Here is a 14,195-nt window from a genome sequence, read left to right on the forward strand (position 1 = left end):
AATCCTAGCCCCAAAGATGATGGTATTAGCTGGTGCTTAGGTCATGAGGATGGAGCCCTTATGAAGGAGATTAATGCTCTTATAAAAGAGACTGCCAAAGAACTCAGTTCCTTCCAGTTTGTGAAGACACAGTGAGAAGGTGCCAGCTATGAACCAGTGAGAGGACCCTCACCAGAATGCAACTCTGCTGGAGGCTTGATTTTGGACTTATTAGCCTCCAGAACTATGAGAAATAAATGTCTATTGTTCATAAGCGACCCAGTTGGTAGTACTTTTTTTTTTGGTAGTATTTTGTTACAGCAGCACGAAAAGACTAAAATAAACGATTTCTGAAATTTACAACCAAATATGTATGTTTCAAAAAGAATCTTTTTTCCTGATTAAAAAATTAATAAAAAGCTCACTATAAAAATTAAAACATTTACTTGCTTAAAAGTATGGGCATCTTTTCAAAACTTTGAGAAATCTTTATTTAAAAGCAAGCCTCCTCTTTTTTTGATAATTTGTAAAATATCACAATGTTTGAGTTTAGGGGTAAGTGCTAAATAATAGTTAAAATTATATAAATGAATAAAATATTCAAAAGAGAATAAAGAGAAAACAATTATCTAAAAGAGGATCTTATAGTAAGTTTATGTTTAGCAGGCAGAGAAAGAACACTAGTTTATTAAGGAGTCCTAGAATATTTAGAAAAACAAGTAATAAATCAAGATGGATCTGTGCAACATAAGTCAAAGTTGAAAAGACTTAGGAAGGTCAGGAATATCAACATGGGTCAAATACCATAGTGGCTAAGAAGAGGAAAACAAGAATGCCACTAGGCATGATAATTAAGAATCTATTTGTTCCTTTTCTTAAAAAATCATTATTTCATTCATTCATTCATATATTCACAAAGCATTTATCAGTTACATAGACTGTAAGCTCCTAGGAGGAGTAACTTTTCTACTTATCTCTGCAAACTTAGCATCAAACCCAGTGGCTGGTAATTAATAGGTACTTTGGACATATCTATTTGTTTAAGCTCAAGAGCTTCTATGCAATAGATCCTGTCTTAAATGCTGGAAAGAAATGGATGGTTAAGATGCAGTACATATTCTCAAGAAGTTTATATTCCAGGGAGGGAGGAAGACTTGTTAACAATTATTAACACAAGATGACATATACAAGGTTCTATGTGAACAAACAGTTAAACTTTGGAAAGTCATAGGAGACTTCACAAAAGGGTCTTAAGTAAACAGGATTTTGACAAATGATCAAGGTCAAAGACTAAGATTATTTGTGTGGGGGTGATTAAGAAAGACAAGAAGAGGAAAACAGGTCTACATAATAGATGTTTTAAGCAGAAAGAAATGCATTTTCAAAAGCACAAAATTGAAAAACAGCATGGTATGTTCCATGCGGCTATGTGACTGCAGTTTAAAATACACAGAGAGCTGGTTTGGGTGAAAATGTAAAAATTAAATATGACCACTATGGCATGTAATTTTCCCTTAAATCTTCAGTTTTCTGGCTAAGAATAGAATAATCATCATTTTCTTGAGATTTCTGCTGTCTTCATCATTATTAGAATTAGCTTTTATTTTGGAGATACCCCTTCCCCAAAGTTTGTTTTGATTTTTTAAATAATTTAAGCCATTACTGTCTATATAATGGCCAGAAGACAATAAGGCCACTCTTGAAAAGCAGATCGTATGTAGTAGCTAGGCTAATCCCTAGAGACCTCAAAACTGCCTAAGCAAATTAAAACTATTACCTATCCCTGACTTCAGGATCTTCTGAAAACAGAAGAAACCAAAGACACTACATCTCTGAAGACCAAAACTCAATTTCTATAGTTTTTATTAACTGTTATTACAAATTTGCACTGAGCTATACAATTTTATGTGTAAGTGAAATTCACTTGTTCAACAAATGTTTCTAGAGTAGCAGATGCCAAGCAGTATATTAAGCTTTGAGGATACAGCAGTAAATAAGACTTTGTGTTATTTGTCTGAAGCATAAATCAAACACTAAACAAGTAATTATATATAATAAATGTCATAAAGAGAAATATGGGTGGTATGAAAGTATATACAGAAATCCAGCAAACTGAAGAAATTTCTTTCAGAGAAGGCAAAAGTTTAAAAATTGATTATCAGCATGACTGTTCAGGAGCTATAATGCTTCAGGTACACAGATTCCCCGCCCCAATTCCAGTTTCCTACAGCAAAACAGAATATTCCATTACATTGTTGGATATATTCACATGTGGAAATAAAGAGAGAGTCAAGTTTGCAGATTTATTGCCATATCAACCTGCTTAGATGCCTTAGAAGTAGCACAGTACCTGCCTCATGGGATATTTCAATAAATGTTCTGTGAGTGAATGAAAGAATCCTAAGATACTGACATATGAATGGATACAATAATGAGAAAATGTTTCCAAAGAAGTTATCAACACAAAAAAGACTATAATGCTAATGGACATTCCAGTCTTGTGTCCGAGGGGTATGACTGGTTAATGTTCTTTAACAATTATGTGGATTTCTAAAGAAAAAGAAAGAATACAAATTTTACCATACATTGTTACTATAAAATCATTTAAATGCTGAAAATCTGATTTCCTACCTTAACATCTGTAAACTGAGACACAGCAATATCAGGAATGTTGGGATGCAGAGCAGGCAGTTCACAATATAAGTTAGGAAAGCAAACCAAAGATCCCAGAAGAACTTGTGCTTCCACTCTTGGTGCCTAGATATCAGATTTTTTTAGAAAAAAATATAAATACTTTCATTTTAAAGGCAACTCACACATCATAACATACTGTGTTATAACTCATGGGCAGATGATTCAATGTCACTAGATTGTATTTGTCACTATTTAAGAATAGATAAAGTAACTAAGGATAAAAATAGTAACTGTCTCTTCAAAAACAGGCACTAGTTTAGATGGTTTTTATGATATTATGTACATGAGAAAAGCACTGCCTATACTACTTACTAAATACAGTCAGAATTTATACTTGGCCTACAGATGAAGGTAACTTTTCATCTTTTTTCCTTAGCTATATTAAGCCATTTCTGAAGTATCAACACTGAGCATTTCTTTTTCTTCTTCTACCTTCTTGCATGTCCACCAAACACCAATACCCACCTACTAGTATATTTATTAACTAAAATACCTACAATACCAATTTATATGTTTAATAATACCTAACAAAAATGCTAAAACGAATCTGCTAGAGATATAATACTTCTATTCACATAAAACAACAATCTGTCACCAAAAGGATTTCCTTATGTTTCTAAGGGTTATTATAGAGGCAGTGGAGTAGTACTTCATTATGATCATCAACAAAACAACTCACTTCCATATTTAAAAAATAATCCAGATTTGCAGATAAAAGACAACACCATCAAGAGGTTAGAGTAAGCTTATAGACACCATGCCAATTTAAAAATAGTTATAGGGGTCCTGGCTGGCTCAGCTGGTAGAGCACGTGACTCTCTTGATTTCAGAGTTGTAAATTAAAGCTCCAAGATGGGTGTTAAGATTACTTAGAAAAATAAAATCTTTAAATAAAAAAAAATTAGCTATAAAAGTGAAACTGATAAAAACCAGCATTTTAAAAGAGATCAGCTAAGGATTTTTATTTAAAGTTGGATAAGATAACTAAGAATGTTCAGGTATGTGGATATAATGGGAGCATATTGTAATGTGATTATAATTAAGAAAGGCAAAACCTAATCAATTATTTTACAATCTGTCTGTCAGGGGAAGAAACAAGCTGCCCATTAACAGAAGGAAGATGATGTGTATGGGATCTAAAATGGAATCCAAAGATGAAGATTGGAATGTATATCTCCAACATCATCCAGAGGAGAAGACTAACCTTAACCTTATAGTAGAGGGATGGGGTGTCAGGTTTGATTCTTGCAATAATTGGTCTTCCTATGCAGTCTTTCTCAACAAGTGTTCTTCATATGTGGAACATATGACTATTTTTTAAATTTTTGTAAGGATGTTACAGAACTAGCATCCTTTCTACATGCACAGGAGGTAAATTTAGTCACATAAAATGGATGCGTAAGGACATTAGGGCTTAATTCTCCTGCAGAATCTTGAGAAGTACAGGAAAAGTGCTGATTAGTCCATCTAGAATAATTGGCCTACTCAGTAGTAATTGTTTCCATAGTAAATTGATAAAAAAAATTAAGTAGTTTGTATATCAGTCTTCTCTGAGGTCTACCAACTTGTGCCAGTATCAAAGAGATTGATAATCTGTGTACACTAATGCTATAATAGCCTTGTAATTTATTTACCATCTTTACCTGCCTTCCATTTAATCTACTCCTAGATTAATACACTTATTATAATATTGCCAAAGCACAGATTCAATCATCTCTCTCCCTAATTTAAAACATTTAACTGTTTATCTAATATAGCATTATCATCTGATCCCTCACATTCAAGACTTTCCGAATATAGTCTAAGGCAGTACTTCTCAATCTTCAATGTCCATACCAATTATTTGGAATATAGTTAAAATGTGCATTCTGTTTTAGTAGGTCTGGGATAGGGTCTGAGACTCCGAATTTCTAACAAGCACCTAGATCATGCCAAATGTTTCTGGTGTGCAGACCACACTTTTTGTAGCTAGGATCTAAAGTACCTTTCTGTTCTTTTTGTCCACTACTCCCTAGTTAGATTAACCTGCTTCAAGAAAAGATGGGAGTATTTGTCATTCCTAGAACACAGCTTATTCATGCTTGTTTCCCTCCTGGCATACCTTCCCTCATCAATATTTTCACGTATAAAATTACTAATAATCTTTCAAGGACTATTCAAATATCTTTTCCACGAAATATTCCTGACGTCCCTATACAAAAAAGATCTCTCCTTTGTCTGAATTACCAACTAATTTTATTAAACAAACTCTTATACTGCACATATACAAGTGTCCACAAAGTGTTCCAACCATGTTCCAAAAGTTAATTAATTTAATCCTTATAAAATTACCCTATGAGGAAGGTTATCTCCATTTTATAAATGAAGAAACCAAGACACACAGAAATTAATCAGCACAAGGTTTCACATCTACTAAATGGCAGAGGTAGGATTTGAACCCTAGAGTTTGGCTCTAGACTCCATTTTTAAAAAAATGATATTTATTTATTTATTTATATTGAAAGAGAGGGAGAGAGAGGAGAGCAAGCACAAGCATGGGGTAGGAGCAGGGAGAGAGGGAGAAGCAGACTCTCCTGTTCAGTATGGAGCCTGATGTGGATGGAGCTCGATCCCAGGACCCTGAGATCATGACATGAGCTAAAGTCAGATATTTAACCAACTGAGCCACCCAGGTGCCCCTACACTCTGTGCTTTTTAACCATTTATATTGAGCTTCTCCTATTGGTACTTATTTATTGCCCTACATTCTATAGTTGTCAACAATTTAAAAAATATATATCTGTATAAGCATGGTGCTGTGCTAGGTCCTGGAGGTATCAAGATGAGTAAGATGCAATCGCTGTTCTTACAGAACTGGAGAAACAGGGTTAACAACTAGCTATAAATACAGGTTCTTCCCTTATGTGAACATTTCCACTAGGTGAATGCATCCAGTTTCATGGCGTTCAGTAACATGTAAAAGCTACTGTCTCTCAGCTTTCCACTTCAGTCCTGACATGTCCTTTGAGCTCCTGCCTTGTACATGCAATAGCCCTCCTAATATCTCACTGATCTCTACTAGGCAGCCTACTATCCTCCAAATAGAGAGAATTCCTTCTCATTCACTGTTGGTCTTTTACACAGCTTATAAGTGAAATAATGTATATTAAACAGCTTTCTAAGTTACAAAATGATGTCAAGTATGACTGATTATTCTTTCCCCAACATTCTTAGTTTATTCTAATTAATTGTTATTTCTCATTTATACTTTGCACCAGAGTGATCCTTCTCAAGTAGAAATTTGATCATGTCACTCCTTGTGTAAAATCCTTCAATGCTCAGTCATTCTTTCCTTGGGATGAAATCTAAACTCTTTAGCACTATAAACCAGCTACTGTCTTCATCTTTAGTTTATCTCATACTTAAATGTGAGCAGGTTCCAATTTTAGTGAGTTACTATACCTATTATAAAAATCCTCACATGCTGTTTCAGAGTTGAGAGTTTCCTCCTAGAGCACACTTTCAAATTATCTCACTTCTGGTCCATCTCTTTTGCTATGGCCCATTGCCCTCTCTTTAGTTTCTTCCCTCCCTCTACTTGATTCCTTAGATTTTCTCAATTTTATATTTTGTTTTGCTTATCAGATTTAATCCATTTTTATAGCTCATGTGTCGATTTTTCAATTTTAGTACTTTCTTGTGTTTCAAAATTTACATTAAAAAAAGTAACTTCAGTTAAACTGTAAATTTTCCTAAACATCAGCTTTTTAACCTTATTAACAAGGGCTCCTCCTTTGTTGCTTTGAGTTGAGTCCTGTTTAACTACAGTCTGTTATATTATGAAGAACAGGAAATAAAAACTTACATTGAGAAAAGCTGAAGAAGCCACTCTACCAGCTGCTACAATAAAATCCATAATAAGCATTGTGGCACCAGGCAAACCAAGTGAAAAAAATTGAGGTGAGCAGTGCTTGATGATTGTATTGACAATATCCTTAGGAGTAAGCAAAGAAGGGAAACGAGTATCATAAATTAATCTTGGGTATCAGCTAATCAATATCCTTAAAAAAAGGTAACATATGAAACAGTAAAACAGGCAATTACTATTCACTGCCTAACTGGAAAGACTAATTTTAATTCTTCTAATTAATCCATGCTTAATATTATATTCTGCCAAAGGAAAGTAAACTTAAAGCATTTATTTAACTGACATCAATATAGCTTTTTTTTTTTTTTGCACTTGAGAGGAAGCTGGACAGCTCTTTGCTTCAGGGGGTTGAAAATATAAGACCCACGTATCATGAAACTAAACTGCAGAATGGCTGCTTCTCTCATCTACTCGCTTCCATGTGAGATCTCTGATCTCTAAAGTTGCATGACCTATTATGTGACAACTGCAGGGATTCTCTTTATTAGATAAACTGAAGCCCTTTGATGGCAAATATCTAGTCTCAGAAATACAGACCTAGGCAATTTTGAGGGAGTATCCTTAACTTGGTTATTCATTCACTTTGCCTTTGGAATTCAACATGAAGATGCAGTGTTTCACACTGTCTTACTCAATCCGATTTATCCTAAACAAAAGGTTTCTCTGACAAGTAATTAAAGGTGTCATTTTGTTTCAGACATGTTTATAAGGTAGAACACTATAAGTAACCACTTCAAATTAATGCAAGAAATATTTTCATTTTGGGGGAAGAGAGATATAATTACCTCTTTCAAAATTAGTTTAATGCTCTTCAAATGAACTGCAAGTGAAATTTAAGCCCATCATGATTAAAATGTTTCATTACCATGACTTACAGCCTCCCATAGGTTTTTTTTTTTTTTAGTTTTATGGCCGGGATCAAAACCCCTGAAGTAATGTTCTACAGTAATATTTATGACTGGCTAATGCAATGATTGCATTGATACGAATGCCAAGTCAACAGAACTGTCACTATACTAACAATCTATGAAAAAGAGAAAACATGATGTGCTCACTCTTAAAGTAGAAAAAAACCTCTGTTTCATGACTAGATGAGCAAATCCATATGCCTCGAGAGCCAATTATTAAGTAACAATTACAAAACGCCCAAGAATAAGTACATTAGGACGTTAAAGAAACATGTCAGTCTAAGCAAAAGATGGCTTAATATCTGCAAAATGGAGAACTAGTTGTTAGAGGAAAGATACATTTAATAAACAAGTTGATCACCTAACTATAATGGCTTTTCAACTATGTTTCAAAAACAAATTAGGTTACAAAACGGAAGAAACTTGTAAATAAAATGACTACATAAGAGAGAATTTTTAATTCTACACCTTAAAATTTAAGAGTTAAAAATCAAGAATCAAAGATAAGTTTATAAAGCAATTGGTTAGAAAGTATATATTTACCTGATCAATATGAAGTAATCCACAATGCATTATATTGTAGAAATGTGTTAGAAAATCTCTGTTTGGAGAAACATCTTGTCTTCTTTTCATTGTATTACAGATAAGTTTGTAAGCATGTAATTTACCTTGTTTATACTTATCAGTCAACATGGTTGCCTACAATTCAAAAATGTTGGTCTTAATATTCAAAAACAAATACTGTTAAATTGAATAAAGCAAGCAATATATTTGTTTTCATTTATTTCTATGTTGGCCCAACTTCTTAATGAATCAATGAAACTACTGCAAATATTAACATGAAACACAGGTATAAATAACCACATACTGTTTCATTTAGGAAAATGCACCAAACATATCAAATAATATTCAAAAGAATTAAATCTTTTAAAAAATATTTTATTTATTTATTTATTTGTCAGGGAGAGAGAGAGAAAGTACACAAGCAGGCAGAGTGGCAGGCAGACGCAGAGACAGAAGCAGGCTCCCTGCGGAGCAAGAAGCCCAATGAGGGACTCCATCCCAGGACCTTGGGATCATGACCTGAACCGAAGGCAGCGGCTTAACCGACTGAGCCACCCAGGCTTCCCAAATCTTTTTTTTTTTTTTTTAATATTTTATTTATTTATTTGACAGAGAGAGCAAGAGAGCACAAGCGGAAGAGCTGTAGAGGAAGAGGGAGAAGCCGGCTCCTCTGAGCAGGGAGTGCGATGGGAGACTAAATCCCAGGATCTTGTGATCATGATCCAAGACAAAGGCAGATACTTAACCAAATGAGACACCCAGGTGACCCAAGAATTCAATCTTTAAAAAATATAGAGCACATTCTAACACAAATTTGAGATCTACACTTCACTTAAATATAATAAAAACATAATTTTCTACATTCATTTTTGTTTTATTAAATAAGTAAAAATGATGCACCTGTGTAATAATTTTGCTGTGCCCATTCTCCTCTTATATAACCCCTAATGACCAGTTAAAAACTAAGTGTTCTAGAAGATTATATGTAAAACCTAAAAAATCTATCAAATGTTTAAAACTGATTACATATGTATTTACTAAATGAACCTTTTAAATTAACATTTTAAATCTTAAGCTTACCTTGAAAAGCCAAGGTGTAAGAATTCTCAGTGGAGGAATCAAAACTGGTGGTGAAGGGGAGGTCAGGTTATCAGTTGAAATGCCAAGGTTATCTCTAATCTGTAATTTTCAAATAAAATGCAACACACCTATAAAAGTGTTCTTCCAGTTTGTTTTATCTTAAACTTGAGTTTAATTCCAGTTCCTATCGTTAGTTATATATTTAAACATGGTTAAGTGACTTCACCTTGCTAGGAACCAGTTTATAGCAAGGTGGGGTGGTGGGTAGCTATGAGATCTAAGGCTTCCACTTCTTAACTTTTTTTTCTTTCTCCTCTTGTGTTTTGTTTTTTTTTGTTTTTGTTTTTACCTTAGCTAGATTTTGCCAAAGTTCACAGAGGTAATCAAAAACTTGAGCATGTATTTCAGGATCCATAATAGCGTTGACATCTCCCAAAATGCCTAGCATTCTTCGCCACATTACAGTAGCAACATCAGCATGCCATCCTGTGAGTGTACCCCCTGCCATCACGCTACAACATTCAGATGGAAATTCACTGATTTCTGTAGAAAAAATACACTAGTGTCAGTAATTTTTCTAAAGAATTGATCACAAAACACAAAGGAGTCAAAATAATAAACTTAAATATCTACAAAAGTGAATTTTTAAAGTGTCATTATGCATTAGTGTTATTTTTTCCTGATTAAAATCAACCAGTTCATAATTCCTTATTATGGCAGTAATTACTTATTCAATACCACCTGTACTAAGATTTACCTAAGGAGGAAATGATGCAGATACTAGATAAATTTATTATAGTTGATATAAAGGTCATATTTATAAATACATAATCTCTCTTTCAGCAAATGGTCACTTCAGGTTATAGCATCAATTAATAGAATATCTCAGGCTGAAGGCAGTTCCTATAGGAAGTCTTCATAAGCCTGTTTCTTTGTACTTAAAACTTCCAAAGAAATGTATTTCACAATTAAGTCAAGCCTAGCATTAAAAGAGATATGATAATAACATGGGAAAATTAACATTTTTACTAAAACTTAAACATAATTTAAAAATTTCTATAATTACATTTCTTTTGCTTAATGAAATTGGCAAGATTATATGTAAGAAATATAGGTAACCTTGGATCCTAGTCTCATTTCTATCATTAATTATGTAATGTTGTACAAATTACTTAATTTGTCAGAGAGAGAGAGAGTGCACAAGCAGGCAGAGTGGCAGGCAGATGCAGAGAGATAAGCAGGCTCCCTGCCAAGCAAGAAGCCCAGTGAGGGACTCAATCGACCCCAGGACCCTGGGTCATGACCTGAGCCGAAGGCAGTGGCTTAACCAACTGAGCCACCCAGGCTTCCCAAATCTTTTTTTTTTTTTTTTAATATTTTATTTATTTATTTGACAGAGAGAGCAAGAGAGCACAAGTGAGCACAAGAGAGCAGAATTCCTATGGTTACACTTCCTCACTGTAAAATAGATGGTTTAGCTAACATCACTATAGGTCTCCTTCAGCTTAAAAAAAAATCCATGGGAGCACCTGGGTGGCTCAGTTGTTAAGCATCTGCCTTTGGCTCAGGTTGTGATCCCAGCATCCTAGGATCAAGCCCCATATTGGGCTCCCTGCTCAGTGGAGAGCCTGCTTCTCCCTCTCCAGCTCCCCTGTGCTTGTGTTCCCTCTCTTGCTGTGTCTCTCTGTCATAAATAAATTAAAAAAAAAAAAAAACAAAAAAACATTATCCTATTCAGTGTATATAATGGAAAAGGCAAAATAATTACTAAGTTGGTAAGGATTATTCCTACTTGATAGTATCTCAGTGTGCTCATAATTTCTAAGTTCATTCTAACTATATATAAGTCCTTTACCTCTCATGTTTGACTTTTTTCTCTTTCCACATAAAGTGTATAATAACTGATTGTATTATAAAAAAGTTACCAAATTGTCTCTCATGATAATAGAAAATAAGAGTCTAGTGTAAACCCAATGAAATAAAAGAAAACACAAAACACTGCAGTTTCACTGTTAACATTTCCCTACTCTACAGAACCTGCATAATATAGTGATAAATCAACTGATTTGTCTCTTAATTATCCCTCTCAAAAACAAAATTTTAAATAATTTAGATAATAAGATCTCCTAACATTAATGCTCTGAAAGGAAAAATGGCAAGTATCTAATTTCCAAATATTGCCTAGGTCATCTGGAGTCTGAAGAACAGAATGGTGGAGCTTCTCATCAAGCTGCAGATCTTTCTGTTCCATGTTATCTATATTCAGTGTGGAAGGAGAAGGTGTCTGTGACCTGGATCCCAGAGCTGAATGGACTGGAGAAGCACTTTCTGAACCTGTAAAGACAATTTAATAAAAATTACAATAAAGAGAATATTCAACACCCTCTACCTAAGATGTAATGCTTAAAACCCCAATAAAACACAACTGAACTACATCAAAGGATATAACAGGTTACAAGTTGGCCAAAGAGGTAAATAAAATAAAAATACAGTACAAGATTTTATATCTAGGGGTCTCATTTGATTTCTTCCATGGGACTCATATGGAATTAGAACTGGACTTACCAGTTCATAGAAGCCATCAGTGAGAGTGAGAATGTCTACTCTCATTCCTGGTCTAGCTACAGAAACTCTAGGACCCACTGTTACTCTATTTCACTAACTTCAGACTTGGAGCAATTCAAAAGAAGAGGAACTTGCTCACTGTGGCTCTATGTGCTACTATCATTACTGCCCTGGTGTACAATGGTCCCTGGTGGGCCCCAGTGTTCAGTCTCTCCCCCACCACACACACACACACACACACACACACACACACACACACACACAGAGTCCCTGGTGGTCCCCAGTCTTCAGTCTCTCTCCCACCATACAAACAAACTCCTTTCTTCCCAATCCATTTTTTGTAAGGCAGCAAAAAAATCTAAAAATCTAATCTGATAGTACTCCCACATTTAAAATCTTTCTATGGATTTTATGCCTCTTTACTGGACACAGCATAAGTGCAAACTTTTTAGTGTGTGGTTTTCCAGTCTTTGTGCAACTTTATTACAACTCCATAATTCCCCTAGTACTTTTAAGTTCTAGTCATAGAAAGTAAACTGCTGGTATTTATCAGAATACATAGCATACCTCTGGCCTTTTCCACATATTTTTCCCTTTGCATGGAGCCCTTATCCTGTTCCTATAAGTCTGGTTAACTTTTTATTTTTTAGGTTTCACCTTAGACACCCTTTCCTGAGAAGCCTACCCCATGTTGATATATCTGGGGTAAATAAGTAATCTCTGCTCTTTGCACTTATTCCTCACCATTATATCACGTCACACTGACCTGAAACTATTCACTTTTAAATATCTTCACTAGTGCATATACTCTGTAAGAACAGGGACTGTATCTGTGGTTACATACTGACATACTGCCAGTGCATAGTATGGTGTCTGGCAAATAACAGAAACTCCTGTCAATTTAAATAATGTATACCATAAATTAATACTATATGAACAATTTGTGGTGGTTGTATGGGAGTGCTACTAGTACCAAGCCAAGCCCCTAAAATATTAGGTCTTTTTAAAAGAAAATCAACAAAGAAAGATTGGGCTTAAATGACGCATTAGACCAGATGGACTTAACTGGTATGTACAGAACAATCCATCCAAAGCAGCAGAATATACTCTTCTCAAATACAAACGGAACATTCTCCAGGAAAGATCACATATTAGGTCACACAACAAGTCTCAATAAATTCAACACACCAAAATCTTATCAAGCATCTTTTGTGACCACAACAGTATGAAGCTAGAAATCAACTACCAGAAGAAAACTGGAAAAACTACAAATACATGAAGACTAAACATGTTACTAAATAACTACAGGATGAATGGAAACTTAAAGGAGAAAAAATACCTAGATATAAATGAAAACAGAAATATAACATACCAAAACCTATGGAATACAACAAAAATGGTTCTAAGAAAGAATTTCATAGCAATACAGGCCTGGCTCAAGAAAAGAGAAATCTCAAATAAACAATTTAACTTCCACCCAGGAAAATTAGGGGGAAAAAAAAAAGAACAAAGCCCAAAGTCAGTAGAAGGAAAGAAATAATATAAGATCAGAGCAGAAATTAATAAAATAGAGACTAAAATGACAATAAAGGAAGATGAATGAAACTAACGGCTGATTCTTTGAAAAGGTAAAAATGACAATCCTTTACATAGATCCACAAGAAGAAAAAAGAGCTCAAATAAAATCAGAAATGAAATAAATACAAATACAAATACCACAGAAATACAAAGGATCATAAGAGACTATGAACAATTATACCCCCACAAATGGGTCAACCTAGAAGAAATGGATATATTCCTAGAAATGTATAATCTTCCCGGATTCAATCATGAAGAAACAGAAATCTGAATAGACAAATCACTAGTAAGGAGACTGAATCAGTAATCAAAAACCTCCTAATAAACAAAATTGCAGGATCACCCAGCTTTGCTGGTGAATTCTGCAAAACACCAAAGAAGTCTTAACACCTATCCCTCTCAAATTCTTCCAAAAAATTGATGAGGAAAGAAAACTTCCAAACTCATTTTACAAGGCCAGTGTTACACTCATACCAAAACTAGACAAGGACACCACAAAAGAAAATTAGAGGCCAATACCCCTAATGAACACAGATGCAAAAATCCTCAACAAAATATTAGCAAACTGAGTTCAACAACACAGAAAAACAATCATACACCATGCTCAAGCGGGATTTATTCCTGGGAGACAAAGTTGGTTCAACATCTACAAATCAACCAATGTGCTAATACCATATTAACAAAAGGAAAGATAAAAATCATATGGTCATTTCACCAGATACAGAAAAGTATTTGACAAAATTCAATACCCATTAATGATAAAAGTCTCAACAAACTGGGTATAATGGGAATGCACCTCAATATAATAATAAAGGCCATATATAACAAATTAGCATCTAATATCAGATTCACTGGTGAAATGTGAAAGCTTGCCCACTATCCCCACTTTTAGTCAACATAGTATTAGAAATCCTACCTGT

At 34.3% G+C, this 14,195-nt stretch overlaps 1 protein-coding gene across 14 annotated transcripts in view; it reads right to left on the reverse strand.

The window, feature by feature from the left end:
* The window catches only part of RALGAPA1 (Ral GTPase activating protein catalytic subunit alpha 1), a 252,447-nt gene that overhangs the window by 118,720 nt on the left and 119,532 nt on the right, over positions 1 to 14,195 (reverse strand). For all 14 annotated transcript variants that reach the window (XR_006602909.1, XM_045067877.1, XM_045067876.1 and 11 more), the window contains 6 exons: positions 11,314 to 11,466; positions 9,482 to 9,675; positions 9,133 to 9,231; positions 8,032 to 8,187; positions 6,518 to 6,646; positions 2,611 to 2,736 (listed from right to left, as the gene is read on the reverse strand). Coding sequence is in view for 13 of the 14 variants with exons in the window: in XM_045067877.1 (XP_044923812.1) it covers positions 2,611 to 2,736; positions 6,518 to 6,646; positions 8,032 to 8,187; positions 9,133 to 9,231; positions 9,482 to 9,675; positions 11,314 to 11,466 (857 nt within the window). In the remaining variant the exon portion in view is untranslated. The remainder of the gene's footprint in view (positions 1 to 2,610; positions 2,737 to 6,517; positions 6,647 to 8,031; positions 8,188 to 9,132; positions 9,232 to 9,481; positions 9,676 to 11,313; positions 11,467 to 14,195) is intronic.

This window comes from Mustela putorius, unplaced genomic scaffold (genome assembly GCF_011764305.1).
Source record: "Mustela putorius furo isolate JIRA1106 unplaced genomic scaffold, ASM1176430v1.1 tig00003898_pilon_pilon_pilon, whole genome shotgun sequence".
In the NCBI taxonomy this organism is placed as follows: domain Eukaryota; kingdom Metazoa; phylum Chordata; class Mammalia; order Carnivora; family Mustelidae; genus Mustela; species Mustela putorius.